The sequence below is a fragment of the Anomaloglossus baeobatrachus genome, chromosome 2, assembly GCF_048569485.1.
Source record: "Anomaloglossus baeobatrachus isolate aAnoBae1 chromosome 2, aAnoBae1.hap1, whole genome shotgun sequence".
NCBI lineage: Eukaryota > Metazoa > Chordata > Amphibia > Anura > Aromobatidae > Anomaloglossus > Anomaloglossus baeobatrachus.
In genome coordinates, this window is record NC_134354.1 from 30,512,729 (window position 1) to 30,535,146 (window position 22,418).

Here is a 22,418-nt window from a genome sequence, read left to right on the forward strand (position 1 = left end):
CCCTCCACGGGTAGGGGAGTTGTAGTCCCGGGGCCCAATCGGGAGTTGTGGTGGTGGCAGGGCTTGAAGGGATCAGCACACTTACAGTTCGGTTGTCCTGGTGTTGGATGAGGCTGCTTTCATGTGTAGGGTCAGGAAACACAGAGTCTGTTTTGTCAACCAACTTGCCAAATGGCCGGTCACCTTTGGCAGGTGTCTTCTGGTCCCACAACCAGATGTACAGCCAGGGCCCTTCTTTCCACACTGTCTGTCTCTTTCTTGTCTGGACTAGTCCGTTTGAACGGCCTCCAGATCGGGTCCCTCTCCCAGAACTGGCGGGCTACAACCCTGTCCCGGTCGCCTCAGGATCCCCGCGACCGGATCTCCTTTGCCTGTGGCCCTCACAGCCACCTAGTCCTGTAGTCCAGGGCTCCAACCCCGGCTACCACCTTCTCCCGGGGAGTTCCAAGCTTCCCCTTATCAGCACTTCACTGACTACTGCACAACTGAAACTAAAACTCTCTCCACTTCCTTAGCTCCTCTCGCCCCCCTCTCCCTTTTTCCTGGGGAGGGGGTGAGTAGGGCCTGATTGGCTGGTGTACATCTGTGTGGGGATTGTGTAGCTGCCAAGGAGGATTAACTCTTTCTGTGACTACCTGGTTTTGCCAGGACATCACAGGGGGTTGGTTAGAGGGGAGGTCAGGAATGTCAGGAGACAGTCAGTGTGAGCCTGAGACAGGAAGTGAGAGGAGGTCAGGAGCTGGGCTCCTTGGAAGTACTAGGTAGCAGACGGTGGTCTGGGCCTAGTAGGAGCTGGACCCCCGGTCGCAGGGGATCGTGACCAGGGACACGGTATTGTCAAGGAGGACAGCCGGCAGCCTTGTACCATCACCGGGCTGGGACCAGGGCACGACGGGGTACGTGGACCCTAGGTCAGGGAATAGCTTCAGGCGACCTGACAATTGACCCAACGAGAATGGAGCCTTCAATATCCGCTCTCCACCCGCTCCAAAATCGGGGTAATAGCGCAACGAGGGTGATAGGACTTTCCACTATAATGGTCCAAGCGGGAACCCTGAGAGCAAACTCCCTCAGTTAGCCAGACTGGGGAGCAGGACCCGACTAGTTTCAGGCTATAGGGGCCAACTAAGAAGAGAACAGTGTGCCACGGGAAAGGTCACAGATCATCAGGCAACACCAGCGGGAACGGGACCCAAACGTGCTCCCCTCAGCGGCAGCGGTGTCCAGAACTTTGGATTACGAAGTTGTTGGTGTCAGCTTTATGGACTGAGTGAGTATGCAAGTGACCCTTACCTCCCCAACGGCACGGTCCCATCATCATCACCATCACTGAGTCTCGGGGCATCCCCCCTACTCGTGGAGGGGTTAAACACCTGGCTGTCCACTCCATCGCCACCGGGTACTCCCCAGCTGCAGCGGTGGTGTGACGCCCTGGGCAAGCCAGGGGTCACAGGTCACAACACCACACGCACCCCACACTCCCTGCAGGTACACCGAAGTCAAAACTGAAATCCTTGTTGCCTTCCTCCAGGAGCTGGTGTCCACACCAGGGGGTGGGCCAGGCGGTTGGCTCCACCCACCGAGGAGTTCACAGCTCTGGAGGCGGGAAAACCAGGCAGATGAGAGATAAGCTAGGGAAGTGAAGGAGTAAACAGTGAAGGAGAAGGAAGAAAGTGAGAGTAGTGACAGAAGAAAGTGACAGCAAAGAGCCTGAAGTTGGTCCGGGTGTGTGCCCCGGACTGAGACAGCAAGGTTGGCAGACGACGGTGACCGTCTGCAGGAGAGACTGATCGGAGGTTGCCGAAAGGACCGTGGACGGGTGGTGGCCCGGCGGTACCGGAGCGGTATACAAAGATTAGTCAGCACCAGGGCAGGGGCCTTTCGGATCCCGGCAAGGCTAGGAGTCGCCATAATTTTCCAAATCCGTCAGTGAAAGGGACCTCTGTCTCCCAACAACCAAGTCCCGTTTGAAGGCAACAGTCCGACAGTGAAGGGGAGACACCGCCACCGCCAGGGTACCAGTTTCCCAGGGCCAGCGCCTGCGGGCAAGAGAGGGGCTCCTCCGGCTCATATCCAAGCTGGGGAGAGGGTTACCGGTGGGAACCCATCGCTACCAACAAACAACACATAGGTGCAGGGAAGAGACAGTCAACGTCAACTGCAGGGAGCATCAGCACCGTAACCGTCTGAGGGACCCGTCCAACCAGCCGTTTGTTTACCGAGAACTGTGTCGTATTTACTGGCTGAGTGAGTACCTCCGTGCCGTGCAGCACAGCGCGGCCCCTGCGCCCCTGCACCTCCACAGGCCCCATAGCCCGCCTGTCCACCATCCCAACCCCATCAATGGGCCCCGGGACCACCAATCCCCTACGGGAAAATCAACAACTGGCTGCTCCATACCATCACTCCCGGGATCCCCAGCCAGAGCAGCGGTGGTGTCCACATAATCACCACAACCGTGGGTGGCGTCACGGACAATAAACAATCCCAAATACCAAACCCCTTTCACTCACGGGCGAGGAGCGCCGCTAGAGTCCCCGGGATCCGGCCCATCGCTCGAGCCACCGAGCAGCAGCAGGCCGCAGCAGCAGCGGCAGCCGGACCCGAGCAGTGGGAGAGCGCGGCGTCTCCTCCTCCGCCCGCGACAACTTGGCGTCACGAACAGGATCTTACCGCTCTGCCGTCTGGTAGAGGTGCACCTTGTTACCGCCGGAGGTGTCCGGCCAGAAAATTTCAGAAGCCGCCATCTTTGGCGCGAAGAGCTCCCGCTCGAGCGTCTTCTCGAGTAGCGGAGGCGCGAAGGCCAAAACCCCGCCCCGATAGAGGAGGGGCCGGAAAGAAGCTAAGGGGGACGGAAACAAGATGTCGGCGCCCGACGGAGCCGCTGGAGGAGCGGTGGTCGCAGCCGCAGTGGCACCCGTGGATGGGAATGGGCCTGCCCAGGTCCCGGCCGTGCTGGCGGGAGGTGCCGCGGCCCCCGCTCTCGCTCAAGTGATGCCGTTCTCCTTGCCCTATGCGCCCGGAGCTACCTGGCTACCGCAGTATGACGGGAAACCTGATGCTTTACAGGTCTTCCGGAAAAAGCTTAATCCACTTTTGGAATTGTACCCCCTGACTGATAAGCAACGTGCAGCGGTAGTGCTGGGCCAGTTAACCGGCGCGGCTGAGCAGGAAGCGGAGACCTGGGCCGAGGGGGACCGGCTCTCTGTAGCCACCATATTTGAGAAGCTACAGACTGCCTTTGAGACCCGTACCGAAGCTGAGCTGAGGATGCAGTTTTACCAGTGCCGACAACGGCCTGTGGACAGCATTCAGGACTACGCTTTACGCCTGCAAACCGCTCTTCGCACCCTAAAGCGGGTAGACACTATCAATGAGGCGGACAGCAACAAGATGCTAGTAGAGCATATTTGTGCAGGGGATGAGGTCCTCTGAGGTTTGCAAACAGCTCCGGCTGTGGGCCCTGGAACACCCTGATGTGGACTTTGCTGTGTTAAAGGAACGGGCCATTAAAGCACTGCAACCCCCAGCTTCAGAAATCTCGGAGCCAGCCTCGTGGCCCATTGAGACAGCCCCCGTCGTGGTGGCCCCTGCTCCACCAGCCTCTCCAAGGCCTACAGCTCCCAGCAGCACAATGGAAGAACTGGCAGCCCAGGTCCGCCGCATGGACGGAGACCTCGCCAAGATTCTCGCTGCACTCCAACCTTTGACCAGATCCCAGCCTCCACCCGGGATACAGCTCGCCGACAGTCCGGAGGATGTTCCCTGGATGCAGCGGAGAGGTGCTAACAACTCACGGAGCAGACCTTCAACCTGCTACAAGTGCAACAAGCCTGGCCATTTCTTCCGACAGTGCCCGTTAAACGAGCAACCCCTGGGGCCACGGGCCAATCCTCAGGAGTAGAACCCCGTGGCCCCCCAGACTGGTGGGACCGGTACATCGGTGCCCATCCCATCATCCCCGTGGCTGTGGACGGCATCCCGGTGATGGCTCTCTTGGACACTGGATCACAGGTAACCACCATACCATACACATTATACCAGCGGTATTGGGGGACAGACGAGCTGGCACCCCCAGATACTAGTATAACACTAATTGCTGCTGATGGACTCCCCTTGACCCAAGTGGGGTATAAACAAGTGGCTATGACAGTGGGGCGAGCTGAACTGCAACACCAGGGTATGATTGTGATCATGAATGAACCCAGTGACCATAACCCGAAGATAGTGCTAGGAACCAATGTGATGGCTGGCTGCTCCATACCATCACTCCCGGGATCCCCAGCCAGAGCAGCGGTGGTGTCCACATAATCACCACAACCGTGGGTGGTGTCACGGACAATAAACAATCCCAAATACCAAACCCCTTTCACTCACGGGCGAGGAGCGCCGCTAGAGTCCCCGAGATCCGGCCCATCGCTCGAGCCACCGAGCAGCAGCAGGCCGCAGCAGCAGCGGCAGCCGGACCCGAGCAGTGGGAGAGCGCGGCGTCCCCTCCTCCGCCCGCGACAGTGGTACTCTACCTTACCACACACCACAGGTGGCGTCACGAACTTTAACCATACAGCCCCATGTAAATATCCCCTTTTTATTTGAGTGGCCGCACAACCCCGAACCCCGGGTCCGGACGCCCCTCGAGCCTCCCCGGATCCGGATCCGAGCAGCCCAGCTGCTGACACGGGGGCGGCACAGAAGCACAAAAGGGGCGGAGATGCTTAAAGGGACACATACATCATGAACTACAGGGCAGACACTTAAGGTGGACATGGTGGAAAAGACACTAAAAGGGCAACAGGGAGAAGCATAAAGGGGAAATATTCGGGGCCGCTAAAAGGAACACCTGGAGCAGAGGCAGTAAAGACACTGTGTTAAGGATCTACTGGGGTACTTTCGACCTGCAATAAAGGGGGTGCCTGAGGTAATGGTGCTAAAGGCTTCACATGAGACAGACAATAAAAGGGGGACCTACAAATATGCATATACAAAAAACTACTAATTGGGGTTTTCGATGCAGGACTGGTAAAGAGAGCACCTAAGTGCATAAGAGTACTGCATAATGAGTTGCATAACACCCCGTGTCAATGTACCACAGGGGCCTCACACTTCATTGCTCCATTTTCCATTTTCACGCTGTAGCATACAGCCACATATTCACTATGTAAGCCTACGGGATAATAACTTACGATTGACAACAACGATGTTTATCCCTCTGCCCCCGTTCTTCTTACTTCCACCTAATAGTCTGAAAGTCAAGAAAAGATATTAAAGTGAGCGCTAAAATTATTATTATTATCATAGATCACAAAGACCATCTCATAGAGGAGAACAGATTGGGGGTAAACGTTCCATCTAAGTGGACGGAGGTCAGATTTTTGCAGCTGCCAGAGATAGTTTCCCGCTAAGATATATGGCATATTGACTAAGTAGCACTACCATCTGGAGAACATAGTAACTGATGCTATGAAGGGAGCACTGTACTCAGTATGTACTAAATGATTATACCCTGGGTACGGAAAGTATTCAGACCCCTTAAAATTTTTCACTCTTTGTTTTATTGTAGCCATTTGGTAAATTCAAAGAAGTTAATTTTTTCTCATTAATGTACACTCTGCGCCCCATCCCCCATCTTGTGAGAAAAAACAGAAATGTAGAAATTTTTGCAAATTTATTAAACAAGAAAAACTGAAATATCACATGGTCATATGTATTCAACCCTGTTCCTCAGTATTGAGTAGAAGCCCCCTCCCTTTTCAGCTAGTACAGATGAGTCTTCTTGGGATCCTGGATTTGGGGATCCTCTGCCATTCTTCCTTGCAGATCCTCTCCAGTTCCGTCAGGTTGGATGGTGAATGTTGGTGGACGCCATTTTCAGGTCTCTCCAGAGATGCTCCATTGGGTTTAGGTCAGGGCTCTGGCTGGGCCAGTCAAGAATGGTCACAGAGTTGTTCTGAAGCTGCTCCCTTGTTATTTTAGCTGTGTGCTTAGGGTCATTGTCTTGTTGGAAGGTAAACCTTAGCCAAGTCTGAGGTCCAGAGCACTCTGGAAGAGGTTTTCTTCAGGATATCTCTGAACTTGATCGCATTCATCTTTCCTTCAATTGCAACCAGTCGTCCTGTCCCTTCAACTGAAAAACACCCCCATAGCATGATGCTGCTACCACCATGTTTCACTGTTGCGATTGTATTGGGCAGGTGATGATTAGTGCCTGGTTTTCTCCACACATACCGTTTAGAATTAACACCAAAAATGTCTGTTTTCATCTCATCAGACCAGAGAATCTTATTTCTCATAGTCTGGGAGTCCTTCATGTGTTTTTTTGCAAACTCTATGCAAGCTTTCATATGTCCTGCATTGAGGAGAGGCTTCTGTCGGGCCACTCTGCCATAAAGGCCCGACTGGTGGAGGGCTGCAGTGTTAGTTGACTTTATGGAACTTTCTCCCATCTCCCTACTGCATCTCTGGAGCTCAGCCACAGTGCTCTTGGAGTGCTCTTTACTTGTCTCACCAAGGCTCTTCTCCCATGATTGCTCGGTTTGGCTGGATGGCCAGATCTAGGAAGAGTTCTGGTGGTCCCAAACTTCCTCCATTTAAGGATTATGGAGGCCACTGTGCTCCTAGAAACCTTGAGTACTGCAGAAATTCTTTTGTAACCTTGGCCAGATCTGTGCCTTGTCACAATTCTGTCTCTGAGCTCCTTGGGCAGTTCCTTTGATCTCCTGATTCTCATACTCTGACATGCAGTGTGAGGTGTGAGATCTTATATAGACAGGTGTGCGCCTTTCCAAATCAAGTCCTATCAGTTTCATTAAACACCGCTGGACTCCAATGAAGGAGTAGAACCATCTCAAGGAGGATCACAAGGAAATGGACAGCATATGATTTAAATATGAGTGAAGGGTCTGAATACATATGACCTTGTGATATTTCAGTTTTTCTTGTTTAATAAATGTATAAAAATTTCTACATTTCAGGTTTTTTTTGTCAAGATGGGGGATGGGGGCAGACTGTACATTAATGAGAAAAAAATTAACTTTTTTGAATTTACCAAATGGCTGCAATGAAAGCAAGAGTGAAACATTTAAAGGAGTCTGAATACTTTCTGTACCCACTGTATAGTAAATGTGCAATACACCATGTGTAATTAGAATGAAAAATAATGTAAGGGTGGGTACAATATACCCTGGCACACTCTTTTTAAATTAAAATAGAAGGAAACATATTTGTTGCACCGCCATGGGTACGGCAGCTATGCCTGCAGACTAAAGATCATTCCTATGATGTCAAATTCCCACATGCAGCGGAGTTTATTACGAATAAGGTAACATCTACTTACATTTCATCTTCCAGGCAGATGTCAGGTTGGATGTTCAATCCACCACCACTTCGTATTCTATACACAACCTCAGAGAAAGAGCAGGTTCTCCATGCAGCACACTTCTGTTTCATAGGTGGTGGAGCTACAAAAAAAACAAAACATACTGGTGATGTACACATTAAGGTCCAGTCACACATAACGAGATCGTGAACGAGATCGCTACTACGTCACACTTCCTGGATCGTTGCTGAGTCGTTGTTGAAATTGCATGTAAGGTGTCACACATAACGACTTTAGGAATGAGCATGCGTCCCGTATATCGATCTTGCAAATCGTCGGGACCCTGTCACACAGCAACAATGTTAACGATTCCGATCCCATTAGGGGCATAGTGAAACGCAGTGAGCCACGTAGGCGTGCATTTGCGTCGCCTTTTCCATACCCCCTCCGCTTTGATTGGTGGTCAATACTGCATTCTGATTGGGCGGCCGGGTGGGCGTCGCCTTTTCACACCCTCCGTTCTGATTGGGCAGGCAGGGGGCATTTCTAGCGGTTAAATTTTGTATCGCGTCACCCTTTGTCACTTCTTTTGAGCTTTGCTTTGAGAATAGAACCTGCGACTCCACCCTGATTCCTTCGTCCTTTGTACCCGGTCGCTTGGTTGGGGTTTTTCGGGTCAAAGCCGCATCTGCACCCGGATCCATCCCTCCTGCGTTCCCGAGTGTTTACGGTGAGATCGAATTTGCGATTTGCGATTCCATCAGGATTTTTCATTGATAGACAGCCATATACCTCTTTGAAAAGGTAGGTCCTTATTTGGGGGGGGGGGTCTCAATTTTGTTTAATGTTCTTGCTATTATAACAAGTTAGTATTTATTATGTGAGTTAATTAAAGTGGCTGGCTTTTATCTGTGTGTATAATGCCTTTTACAGGGGGTCTCATATGCGTACATCCATAGTGCCGTTTGTAATGTGTCCTATCCTAGCATCGCTGGCTCTTTTGTCTCTCAGCTACAGCCGCCATTTTGTGTTTCTGCCACACATAGAACAGGGGGCGGCCATTTTAGTCTCTGCCACACCATAACCAAAAATTGTGATTAGTTTATTGTAACTTCTGTTATGTTTACATATAATTTTTGCATTCTTTATTTCAGATGTCTTATTACAACAAAGAAGAGTTTGTGCGTGAGCTTCTGGATTTGTATAAATCACTGCCCTGCCTGTGGAAAATCAAATCAGCAGAGTATTCGGACAGAATAAAAAAACAAGAGGCCTATGCCCAATTGGTGGAGCTTTTTAAAAAACACAGTGGAGGCGAGGCGGTGGATGCCAAACTTGTTAAAAAGAAAATACAAGGATTGCGGACTGTTTACAAGAAAGAAGTTAACAAGGTGGAAAAATCCAAAAAGTCTGGGGCCGGCACCGACCAGGTGTATGTTTCACCTTTGTGGTACTATAATCTCCTAGAATTCACAAGGGACCAGGAGCTACCATGAAGGATGGAAAGCTCCTACCAAACAAACCAGGATCCGCAAACAGACATCCCGATCGATGACATCCCGATCGATGACAACACCTCCGCTGTTGTAGATGTAAGTACCTTATTTGATTCATGGTACATAGCATTACAACTTTTTATGTACATGCCATTGATGAATACAAAATAGTAACTTCTTGTTACTATGATTTATTGTGCAGTTTTGCAAAGTTATCCCTTCCAGTTCAGATAAGTACACTCCAATACAATTTTGTCACACTTAAATTAAATATAATACCTATTAAAATGTATGGCTTTTACTTAACATTTATTTTTCTGTTCCCGCAGAACCCTCAGACAGATATGGTGAGGCCCCAATTGGACGAGAACCCCACCACATCTATCGAGCCGATTGTGGAGGATAATGAGGCACCTGCGCCCTCTGGTGAAATGAGGCGAACAAATTTCCGCAAAAGGAAGGCCGTCCCTGTGACATCCGCTGAATTTTACTCTTTAGCGAACAATAGGGGATAGGGGAAAATATAAGTAACTGGGTTAAAAACTGGCTCAGTGATAGGAAACAAAGGGTGGTTATTAATGGTACGTACTCGGACTGGGTCTCAGTTCATAGTGGGGTACCACAGGGGTCAGTATTGGGCCCGCTTCTTTTCAACATATTTATAAATGACCTTGTTGGGGGCATGCGGAGTAGAATTTCAATATTTGCAGATGATACTAAACTCTGCAGGGTAATCAATACAGAGGAAGATAATTTTATATTACAGGGAGATTTATGTAAATTGGAGGATTGGGCTGAGAAGTGGCAATTGAAGTTTAATGTAGATAAATGTAAGGTCATGCACTTGGGTAGAGGAAATAACATTTATGATTATGTACTTAATTGTAGAACACTGGGTAAAACAGACACAGAAAAAGACTTGGGTGTATGGGTGGATGGTAAACTTCACTTTAGTGGACAGTGTCAGGCAGCTGCTGCCAGGGCTAATAAAATAATGGGATGTATTAAAAGAGGTATAAGTGTTCATGAAAAAAATATAGTTCTACCCCTGTACAAGTCACTAGTGCGACCGCACTTAGAATACTGTGTACAATTCTGGTCACCGATATATAAGAAGGACATAGCTGAACTGGAGAGGGTGCAGAGAAGACCACCAAGATTATTAGAGGAATGGGGGGGCTGCAATACCAAGACAGGTTATTAAACGAAGGCTTAGGGGGGATCTAATCACAATGTATAAATATATGAGGGGACAGTACAGAGACCTTTCCAAAGATCTTTTTACACCTAGGCCTGCGACTGGAACACGGGGGCATCCGCTACGTCTTGAGGAAAGAAGGTTTAATCATAACCACAGACGAGGATTCTTTACTGTACGAGCAGTGAGACTATGGAACTCTCTGCCGCATGGTGTTGTAATGAGTGATTCACTACTACCGTGTTTCCCCGAAAGTAGGACCCCCCCGAAAGTAAGGCAGGGTGGGGGTTTCGGGGGGGTCCGCCAATGTAGGGCACCCCCCGATTGTAAGGCAGGGTAGCGGGGGGGCCGGGGAATGTAAGGCCGCATATGGGTGGGGGTCCCTGGGGAAAGTACAGGAACTTACCGCTGCCGCTGTTCCCTCGCTCCATCCAAGCCTTCTCCAGTCTCGTGCCACCCGTGGTCCGCCTCCGGTGAATGGCCCCCGCAAGGCTGCCTGCTGGCCATCAGCTCGAGCTGTGATTGGCCAGTCAGCCGGCTCGCAGCTGATTGGCCCTCAGCTCGAGCTGTGATTGGCCGGTCAGCCGGCTCGCAGCTGATTGGCCCTCAGCTCGAGCTGCGATTGGCCGGTCAGCCGGCTCGCAGCTGATTGGCCCTCAGCTCGAGCTGCGATTGGCCAGTCAGCCGGCTCGCAGCTGATTGGCCGAAATCAGCCGCGACGTCACCGCCTGCAGGCTCGCTCCGATTTCGGTAAGTTCCGAAACTCTGTGTGTGTGTGTGTGTGTGTGTGTGTGTGCGTGTGCGTGTGCGTGTGCGTGTGCGTGTGTGCACGTACGTACGGTATGTGTATGGGTGCCGTATGGGGCTGTGTGTGTGTGTGTACGTACGGTATGTGTATGGGTGCCGTATGGGGCTGTATGTGTCAGTGTACGGTACCGGTACGATATGTGTGTGGGTGCCGTGTGGGGCTGTACCGGTACCGTATGTGTCAGTGTGTGTGGTGGCAGAGTGGGGGGCAGAACCACTGTATGGGGAGGCTGCAGGGGGGAGGATGGGGTGGATGCCGGATCTCAAACAATGGGGAGGCTGCAGGGGGGAGGAAGGGGTGGATGCCAGATCTCAAACAATGGGGAGGCTGCAGGGGGGAGGAAGGGGTGGATGCCGGATCTCAAACAATGGGGAGGCTGCAGGGGGGAGGAAGGGGTGGATGCCGGATCTCAAACAATGGGGAGGCTGCAGGGGGGGAGGATTGTCATTTTTTTTCCAATGTAAGGCCTCCCCCGAAAGTAAGGCAGGGTGGGACTTTTGGGGGTAAAATTAATGTAAGACAGGGCCTTACTTTCGGGGAAACACGGTAACATTTAAGCAGAGCCTGGACGCCTTTCTTGAAAAATTTAATATTACCAGTTATGTATATTAGATTTTATGACAGGGTATTGATCCAGGGAACTAGTCTGATTGCCGGATGTGGAGTCAGGAAGGACATTTTTTCCCCATTGGAGCTTGTTTGACACATTGGGGTTTTTTTTTGCCTTCCTCTGGATCAATATGTTAGGCTACGGGTTGAACTAGATGGACTTAGAGTCTCCCTTCAACCTTAAAAACTATGATACTATGATACTATGATACAAACTTCTATCCCAGCCAAAAAGCACTCCAGTTGATAGCTTTGCGACATTTGCGTCAGACAGACTCAGCAAACTGGATTCCACACAGAGGGAGCAAGCAGAGAGACTAATGTTCGAATTCCTAAGAAAGGCAGGACGAGGAGAACTTGATGAGACTGATACTATATGTAAGATGAACCAGCCCCATCATTCAACTTCATGGATTCATCCACAGCCCCTACGAAGTACACCAAAGAGGATGCCTCCACCAAGCTTGCACCGTGACCTCCCCCCACAGTATCCCGTTTATTCAAATGAATCATTTTTATCCCAACTGTCGTCTCCCACCCGGCCAGGATATGCCACCCGATATGAAGAGGGCAACTAAATTTTGTTATTTGTGTGTAATTTTAATTCATTGTTTCATTTTCATTGTAATAATAAATTTATGTTGGTTCAATCTTGCAGCCTGCTTTACTTAATTCAGCATATGGTTGTGATGCCCTGGCAAAACACGGTAGTTACAGTGCTTGTACCATACTCCACCCTCATTGGCATACCACCACACAATCCCCACACTCATGTACACCAAACAACCTGTAAAGCCTAGTCACCCCCTCGTGACAATAAGGACATAGCAGTGGGCGGGACCAGGCAGATGGGAGCGCCCAACTAGGGGTCCTGAGATGTCAGGGGCGGGACCACTGTAGTCAAGTACTGAGAGTTGAAGTGGAGTAGTCTGAAGCATAGCGTAGTCAGGGGTTGGGGCCCATGGACTACTGGACTAGGTGGCAGACGGCAAGCAGGCTCACAGGCGACGTAGATCCGGGCGCGGGTGAGTACACCGGTACAACCCTGCATGTCACCTTCCACAGCCATTTAGCCCATACACCAGGGACTACACCTCCCCTAACTGTCCCACCATCAGTTACCGCAGCACCCGGTTGGCCTCACCAACAACTCACTCCCCAGTAAATAATCCCTTTCTACGGTATACTGTACGGACGGCTGCACGAGCCCGGGTCCAGCCAACACTCATTAATACCTGGCCAAAGGCGGGATAATGGGATTGGTGCATCTATACAGATGCATACATGTAATATAATGTTTGTGAGTGTTAATTAACCCGATGTGTACTCTGGCTAGGAGGGCAGGGAGCCAGCGCTAATCGGTGTGCGCTGGTGACCAAGATAAATATTGTGTAACAAGCGCTTGGTTACGCGATGTTTACCGTGGTTACCAGTGTCCTTAGCTTCCAGACGCTGGCTCCCTTAAAGCGCAGCATCGCTTCCAAGTCGCTGCTGGCTGGGGACTGGTCGCTGGTGAGATCTGCCTGATTGACAGCTCACCAGTGACCATGTAGCGACGCACCAGCGATCCTGACCAGGTCAGATCGCTGGTGGGATCGCTGCTGCATCGCTAAAGTGTGACGGTACCCTTATACCTTTACTATCATTTAAAGCTCGCGGTTCACTAATGTTCAGTGTTCCGTCTTCAAGTTCCTCTGGCGATGGTATTCGGTCATCGGATTCCTCAGGCAATGGTATTTGGTCTTGGGGTTTCTCCGACGATGGTATTCAGATTTCAGGTTCCACTGGTAATCGTATGCAGTCTTTGTGTTCGTCTGGGGCTCAGCACACTTCCCGATCATTCCACTGCAGGCAACATGAGCCTGACCTACTGCACACACGTCTTCTTCCTTGGTAATCTGGGCATCCATCAACTACACCTTCTCTCTACCGGCCCAGCCTTTTATATATTGCCCACTGCACCACAGTTGTCACCTGAATCGACATCCTGCTCCGCCAAAGGCGGAATAATGGGTTTGGTGCATCTATACAGATGCATAGATGTAATATAATGTTTGTGAGTGGTGATAGATGTGAACTTGCTTTTGGAAATGACACGTACCAAACAGCAGATATCAATTTCAAAGTCTTTATAAAACAACATGTACTGGAGAGGGTTCAAGGCCCGAAAGAAGCCATTGAAGACACCCATACAAAGCCAAGCGTAACATAACCGATTCTAAACTTGGGACATTGGAAAATGAGTATGGCATACAATGAGGGATTCCAAAAACATATACAGTCATATTAAAAAATTTGGCCACCCCTATTAATGTTAACATTTTCATTTATAAAAAAATTGGGTTTTTGCAGCAGCTATTTCAGTTTCATATATGTAATAACTGATGGACTGAGTAATATTTCTGGTTTGAAATGAGGTTTATTGTAGTAACATAAAATGTGCAATCCGCATTTCCTAAAAATTTGACCGGTGCAATAATATGGGCAACCTTAACAATTTCTTGATTTGAACCCTCCTTACAAATTTTTACTAAAGCACTAAATTGGTTGGGTAACCTCATTGAGCTTTGAAATTCATAGGCAGGTGTATCCTATTAAAAGTTACTGTCAGGAATACTATAAAAAGTCATTAACATGGCCATAAACCCTGTAATTTCTAGGCAGATTAGATTTTCATGGCATCAGGTGACAACGCTCTACATCCTTGGGGATAAATCAATAGTACTCCTGTCGGAAAGGTAGATTAGACAAGATCGGGCATTCTGAAACAGAGTTCTGTCTGATGTGATAAGCAGCACAACAGGTGTCTAGAAGTGTCTTATCTCATCTATATATGACATTTTTCCACTTGTTCAATTGAGCAGAACATTAGACTGGTGCTGGTGATATTATTCAGTTCATTCAAGCTCTGGCTACAAGCAGATGGCTTGTACTCGTCTGTTGTATCATTGTTATAACTTACCTGAACTTCTACCCGAGTCATCTGTGGATAAGTAGTTATGCACTTTTCTCCTGCGTGTCCTCCTTGTGTCTTCTATAGTGTATAGTGGGGTTGATGAAGAGTTCATTCCATTTGTTCCCTATTTACGGCCCAGCACTAGGGATATCTAGGGTCAGGTATCCGTCTCATTACATAGCTGTGGTACCTATCTAGGGTGGTGAGGAAAGCCAAGACCCTGCGGTAGGTTTGGTGACGGGGTCACCATCTCCCCTGGGGATACCTAGGGTCAGGTATCCGGCTTGGCACATAGATGTGGAACCTATCTAGAGTGGTGAGGGAAGCCAGGGCCCATTGGTTGGTTTGGTGAGGGGTCATCATCTTCCCTAGGGATACCTAGGGTCAGGTATCCGGCTTGGCGCATAGATGAGGAACCTATCTAGGGTGGTGAGGAAAGCCAGGGCCCATTGGTAGGTTTGGTGAGGGGTCACCATCTTCCCTAGGGATACCTAGTGTCAGGTATCCGGCTTGGTGCATAGATGTGGAACCTATCTAGGGTGGTGAGGGAAGCCAGGGCCCATTGGTAGGTTTGGTGACGGGGGTCACCATCTCCCCTAGGGATACCTAGGGTCAGGTATCCGGCTTGGTGCATAGGTGCAGCACCCATCTCAGGTGGTGAGGGACCCCAGGGACCAGCGGTAGGTTTGGTCCGTGGTCACCATCTTCCTCTTATCCTAGACCCAGGGTATCCCTTCCCTTTCGCTGTTCACTTGGTACTTCCCTGTACCTAGCGTGACATCTAAAGAGGCAAATTGCATATTTATATTTCTAGAGGAGCATTGTATGGCCTATAAGTCTCCTTACTCTGGTATGTCGAGCATGTCACTCTCCACAAGGAGAAATATTACCCTTTAGACTGCAAACCATGTGATGATTGTGCCCCAATGTACATATCATAAGCACTGATGTCACGTATATTTGCCAAGCAGTTTCTCACAGCACGTGTGCAGTACAGGCACTGTGCGCATGCGCTGTAAGAAGCAGAGTCTTAGGGAGCCCATGTATGTGATGTCAGTACTTCATGTGCATTGCAAAATTGTGCTACCCAAAGTTGTGGCTGCGGATAATACACTTAGAAGCCAATGACAAGAAAGTGAAGTCGGGATTGGCGCATGCGCAGAAGAAAACTGATTAATAAAATATTATCCACAAGTTTCTTGGATGTGGAGAAGTAACTTTTTATGACACAGTTTGTTTGTTTTTTTACTACAGTATGATACCTCTTAGAGGAGATGAGGCTTTGTGGAAATACTCTTTTATGGCTCCACAAATGCCCCTCAAGCCCCAGGACCAGGCAGTGATAGTGACAGGTTTACCATGTAGTAAAAAGTACAAAAAAATCCCCCATAAAAATGGCAAAAAGCTATAAAATGTTGGACTGATATAATTTATATCACTAGAGACACTATGTCTGACAAGTCCAAAAAGATAGAAGCATGCAACAATCAAAAACAATAACTCATTCATTGTCCGAGATTAGAGCAGATTACAATGACCTCTTGCTCGATAAGATCACGATGACCTCCTGCTCGACAATCAGACGAGTAATTTTTTTTCTACCAGGCCTGAAAAAGTCATTGGAAAATTTCGTCAGTTCGTATTTAGAATGAACATCCGTTCTCAAGGAGCGTACATAGATAAGCTGGGGTCTTATAGCAAAAGTCTAAATTGGGCCCCACAGTGGGGTCCTGGGTGACATATCAAAAATCCATTGGGTTCTGAGTGTCACACGGAGATTTTTACAAACTTTGCTGACGGTTCAGTTCAGACTACAGATTCTGACACTCTGTTCGATAACGTCTTTGGTGTCTGATCAACGCAGGCAGACTCGGACATTGACCTGTAGAGTGGTAATTCATAGGAAGGTTAGCAAGAGTTAATCTCTGCTAGTCTGCTTGTTAGTCTCCTTTGATCACATGTTGTGGGGAAACCAATCACATCTGCTCCCCTCCTATATATGCTTGCTAGATCCTTCCACCTTTGCCAGCTATAGTTCATCTTAGCTGGTCTGGTGAGGTGTTTTGATCCAGACAATTTGGTGGGTATTATATTATTGCTGAGTGCGGCTGTGGAGTTAACTCTTGTTGCCTTTTTGTCGTTACCTTCCTGCTCTTGCTTTACCCCAGAGTCTCTCATTGTCTATTCCTGTGTGTGTATGTGTGCTGTGTGTCAGAGTTTTTGTTTTCCCTGTCTGTCTTTATCTGTTTCCATCTCTCCATCCCCACTTTTCCCTGGTGGGAGGGGGGGTATCAGAGTAGTACTGGTCAGTAACATAGTCAGGAAAGGACTCCGGCATCTGCACCATCAGGAGTAACCCTGAGGTTAGGGATATCCTCTATTGTGAGAAACGACATAGGAGCCCCTGTTCCCCGCTATCCTAACAGTCCCCTTGTGACAGATTGCATCTTGGAGGCCCAGTAAAAGTGACAGAAGGGTCTTCTCTTTTTCTTACCCTGTAGATGTTGTGGTCAGTGTTCACAGCAGCAGCTAAGGGGTAAACCTACTGTAATTAGAGCCAGCTCGAATTGCAGTACTTTAAGCAACTGAATATGGAAGCGGCTCCATAAACCATCTCCAAACTTCTGCCATATATACCATATGTATGTAAATATATATGGCGAATGTCAGGAGAAGTAGGTGGACGCTGGCCGGTGACTACTCCATTCAGCACCTGACGCTCCAACTCAAGTGCATCTTAAGAGAGGCATTGCATGCAGTCATTACTAGTCCTCCAGTGTTCCTTGAAAAGAATTCTGCGCTAATTTCTTAAAGTGAACCTGTCAGGCCCAATATGCACCCAGAACCATGAGCAGTTCTGGGTGCATGTTGCTAATCCCTGCCTAATCGTCCCTGTATAGACTAGCATAGATAAAGAGATCTTTACCGTTTATGATATGCTAATGAGGCAAGGGACTAGTCGCAATGGCTTTACTTCCTCCAACTTTTCCGCCCTCTTAGCATGTTAGTATGTCCACAGGGGTGTGCTAACTTGCTATGTAGTGGTGATGCACATACGTGTATCCACGGTGAACGCTGAGCTGAATTTTCCGGCACTTCCAATCATGCGCAGTATGGTGTACACGGTGTACACGTCCTGGCTACAGACAGGTCTAGTGCGCATGACCGGAAGTCCGAGACATTTGGGTTCAGCGTTCACCGAGGACACAGGTACGCGCATCACCGCTGGTGATGCTGCATTGAGTAGCATTTTAGTACACCCCTGTGGGCGTACTAACAAGCTGAGAGGGCGGACTAGTCAGGGGAAGTAACGCCCAGGGGACTAGTCCCCAACCTCATTAGCATATCATAAAGGATCTTTAGAAATACTTTTCTATAGATCTCTTTATCTATGCTTGTGTATACAGGGACGGTTTGGCAGGGATTAGCAATATACACCTAGAACTGCTCGTGGTTCTGGGTGCATATTGGACCTGACAGGTTCCCTTTAATGTTTTTAGGTTATGTTCACACTTGTTTTTTTGACGCTCTGTTTCTTCCAATTTCAGGAACAGACAAAAGTAATCATTCTAAAAAAATGGATCTGTAGCATAACAAATGTAAATAGAGGAGCCCACTAAGTATTATTATCTGAGCCCAGCTATATGTGAGATTTTACAACGTAAGAAATAGCTCAGTCTGATGCTGTTTCCTTCAATTTTTAAAGCGATCACATAAGGGATCCCAGATGGGGGGCCTTAATAATCAACGGGGTCCCTCTGATTCTATTTGCATCAGTTATGCAACAGATTCATTTTTTGCATTAATTGTGTCTGTTTCTAGAAACGGAAGTTCAAAACAGAGGTGTGAACACAGCCTTATAGTTTTGGAGGTGTAGATCCAATGCCAAGAAATAAACCCATCAATAAAATGTTCTCTACAAGTATTCCCCTCTCTTTTATTCTCTTCCCTTTTTTTCCCTATTCTTCCCCAGCTTATCCTTACTAAATCCCTTTGTCTTAAAAACCCAATAAATATGTTTCAATCTGAAAGAAGTTGGAAAAGAGGAATAGAGGAGAAGGATATTTCATTACATTACAAGGAATCTTCTCATTTCCTTTACTGTTGATTTATGCAAACATTATTAAAATTATGTTGACCATTTCAGAAAAAACGTTCTAAAGGATTGTTGGACTTCCAAGGCTAAGAATATTTGTTCCAAAGAAATGTTTTTATTATTCCTTTGCTTGCTAGAGGGAAACTGAAGAAACTTTCTATACAATCATTATTAAACAAAAAATATACTAAAGGTTTATGTTGTAGACTCTGTGTAACTCTTGGAAATAGCCGGCTGTCCTGTTGCTTTTGTCATAGATCAAGCAGGACACTGTAAAAATATTTTTTTTTGTAGTAGAGAGCTTTTTAGAGAGTACTAGATTTATTTGCTTCCTAGATGGAAAATGATTAAAGTGTCTAAACAGCCATTATTAAAAATGTACTACCAGTTTCTGTTGTAGACTCTGTGTAACTCTTGGAAATAGCTGGCTGTCCTGTTGCTGTTGTCATACACTCCCTCACAGACTCACAGAAGTTCTGTCGCTTATCCAGGTTATGTAAATAAAAGCTTATAACCTGACTTTAAATTCATCCATTGGTTTTATAAATTACTCTTTTGAAAGATGAAACCTTCCCAAATTTGGTTTAGGTTATGAAAATAAAGTTGCTGCGAAGCTGAAATATTGATCATTTAATGAACACAGAAAGGTCAGATTTTGGCAAGACAAAAGTTTTGTAGCCCACAGAAAGTAACGTGAAATTCAAACAAATTATTAACTTCTAATACAAAGATATGTTGCATAACATTGGTGAATGAAGTTGAGCTGCTATTAGACCCATATTTAATATTTTGTGTGACTTCCATGAGCTTGAAGGACTGCATCCATGCGGTTCAACAATGATTCATACAATTTATTGATGAAGTTATTAGGAATAGCAGAGAATGCAGTCTTACATGCTTCCCAGAGTTCATCTAGATTCTTTGTTTTTGTCTTCCAAGCTTCTCTTTCATCCTACCCCAAACATGCTCAATGATGTTCATGTCTGGTGACTGGGCTGGCCGGTCCTTGAGCACCTTGATCTTCTTTGCCAGGAGGAACTTTGTTGCAGAGATGGATGTATGAGATGGAGCACCATCCTGCTGCAGAATTTGACCCCTTTTATGATTGGGAATGTAAGAGGTAGCTAATACTTCTTGATATTTTAGGCTATTGATATTGCCTTCCACCTTGCAAATGTTTTACACACCCCTATACTGAATTTAACCCCAGACCATGATCTTTCCACCACCAAACTTAACTGTTTTCTGGGTGTATTTTGGAGCTATATGGGCTCCAGTAGGTCTCCTGCAGTATTTGCAGCAGCTGTGGTGTAATTCAACTGAGAAATCCACCTTCTGCCACTTTTCCAGTGTCCATCTGTTTAGCAGGCTGTGGGACTTAGCAAATGCCACACATTTTTTTAATTGCGTTTTGTTTAGTTTTGGCTTCTGGGCACTGATTCAACCATAGAGGCCATTTCGAGACAGAATCCTACAAACTGTTCTAGTTGACACAGGGACTTGAGGTGACCAGGCCTTTTGGAGCTCTGCTGCAGTGGAAAAGGGGCTGGCTTTGGATTTTCTAACCAACAAACGTTCCTCCTGAGCAGTTGTCTTGCGGGGTCTAGCGGACGTGGGCTTGTCAAAAACATCTCAAGTATCTTCAAATCTTTTTTTAATTCTTTGTACTTGACGGTGAGACACATTAAAGGTGCCAGCCACCTCTGCAATGGATCTGGTCTTCAGCCTCTTGATAATCAAGGCTTTGGTCGCAGGGTGGTTTTTTGGCATGTTGTCAGAGGTCAAGTTGCAGTTCAAGTGAAGGTCTGGGGTGCTGGGTTTCTTTTTATACACACCCACTAATTAACCGATCACTTAGTGATCACAGGTGAGGATGTAAACTAGGATTGGGTGCATTATATGACAAGGCGACAAAACCTTTGTCTTGCCAAAATCTGACCTTTCTGTGTTCATTAAATGATCAATATTTCAGCTTTGCAGCAACTTTATTTTCATAACCTAAACCACATTTGGGAGGGTTTTAGCTTTCAAAAGAGTAATTTATAAAACCAATGGATGAATTTAAAGTTAGGTTATAGGCTTTTAGTTACATAATATTGATAAGTGACAGAACGTCTGTCCGGGAGTGTAGAACACGCAGGACACTGTAAAAATATTTTTTTTTGTAGTAGAGAGCTTTCTAGAGAATATTTATTTGCTACCTAGATGGCAAATGCAGAAAGTGTCTAAATATCCATTATTAAAAATGTACTATCAGTTTATATTGTAGAGTCTGTGTAACTCTTGGAAATAGCTGGCTGTCCTCTTGCTGTTGTCATACACTCCCTGACAAAAGTTCTGTCACTTATCAAGGTTATGTAAATAAAAGCTGATAACCTGACTTTAAATTCATCCATTGGTTTTATAAATTACTCTTTTGAAAGATGAAACCTTCCCAAATTTGGTTTAGGTTATGAAAATAAAGTTGCTGCAAAGCTGAAATATTGATCATTTAATGAACACAGAAAGGTCAGATTTTGGTTTCGTCATAGACCAAGCAGGACACTGTAAAATTATTTTTCTTGTAGTAGAGACTTCTATAGTGAACTGTAGAGGCCACATATCTAAGGCATCATCACAAGTCAGATTTCTTAGCACTGGAGAAGCACTTTAGGGCTATACAGGCATCAATAACCTTATATTTTCCAGACCTAAATGGCCATTTATACTGTTGTTGTATAAAGCTGATGACAGGTTACCTTTAACTTAATTTTTGTTAAATCCTCAACCAAAAGCCATTCAGAGGGCAATGACAATGAAAAACAATGAACCACTGATTGTTTGAGGTCAGAGAAGATCACAATGACCTGGACAAGAACCATACAGTATGTAACTCCGTATGAAAGAGCCAAAATTCTGCGCACTTTAATTTTTTAGGTAGATAGAGAAAAAAACGAAAGCACCACTACAACTGATCTTCCCCCCTCTACTATAAGTTTGTGCCCCCCTCATTCTTGATTCCAACTTCTATATGGTTTAAAGCATTATTCCCATCTCCAAGACCCTATTCCAATATGTAGTAGATGTAATAATAATAATAATAATAATATTAGCAAATACCGCAAATTAGAAATGTAGTATAGTTCTCCTGATGTAGCCATGTCTCTTACCTCATGTGCAGGGCATTGCAGCTTAGATATCCATGATTACTTCCACTCTATAGTGACAGTTAGTTAGTTGCTCATGCTCGAAACTATGGATACCTAAGCTGCAATGCCCTGCACATGAGGTAAGAGACATGGCTATACTACATTTCTAATTGGAGGTATTTGCTAATATTAGTATTATTTTGCCTACTACATATTGGGATAGGATCTTGGATGTAGGAATACCACTTTAAATCCGTTTATACGCCACGGTGTGAATCATATCCCCAACCCAGGGGTGCAGCTATAGGCAGTGCAGGGCAGCAGTCTCCTGCTCCCTTCTGTTTTTGGCCAAGAGACCACAAAGGGGGCAGGACTTGGTTAAAGGGGTGGTGCTTAAAGGGGTTGGCTGCTATATGGACGACCCCTTTGTCCCTTTTATAAAATAAAAACACCATAAACTTATTTCCTGGACCGGCGCTGTGTCTCACAGGGCTCGTGTGAGAGTCTTATGCCATGTGAGCACTGCAGCCAATCAGCATCTCCTCTTGGGCTGCCGTGCTCTAACTGTCATGCTAGGTATAGAGAAGTACCATGCATAAGGAGAAAGGGAAGGGAAACGCTGTATCTAGGAAAGGGGAAGATGGTGACCCCTGACCAATATTTCCACTGGCCCCTGGTTTCCCTGACTACCCTACATAGGTTTCGCACGTATGCGCCTAGCCGGATACCTGACCCTGACTGACCCTAAACTGGGTCCTAGGTAGGGAACAGGTGGGATGAGCGCTTTGTCAACCCCACTAAGCTCTAAAAAA

The 22,418-nt window shown here is 47.1% G+C and overlaps 1 protein-coding gene across 2 annotated transcripts in view; it reads right to left on the reverse strand.

Moving 5' to 3' along the window:
- The window catches only part of FAM3B (FAM3 metabolism regulating signaling molecule B), a 105,063-nt gene that overhangs the window by 7,906 nt on the left and 74,739 nt on the right, over positions 1 to 22,418 (reverse strand). For both annotated transcript variants that reach the window (XM_075332898.1, XM_075332897.1), the window contains exons 3-4: positions 7,334 to 7,457; positions 5,184 to 5,242 (exon numbers count right to left, since the gene is read on the reverse strand). In XM_075332898.1, the coding sequence (XP_075189013.1) occupies positions 5,184 to 5,242; positions 7,334 to 7,457 (183 nt within the window). The remainder of the gene's footprint in view (positions 1 to 5,183; positions 5,243 to 7,333; positions 7,458 to 22,418) is intronic.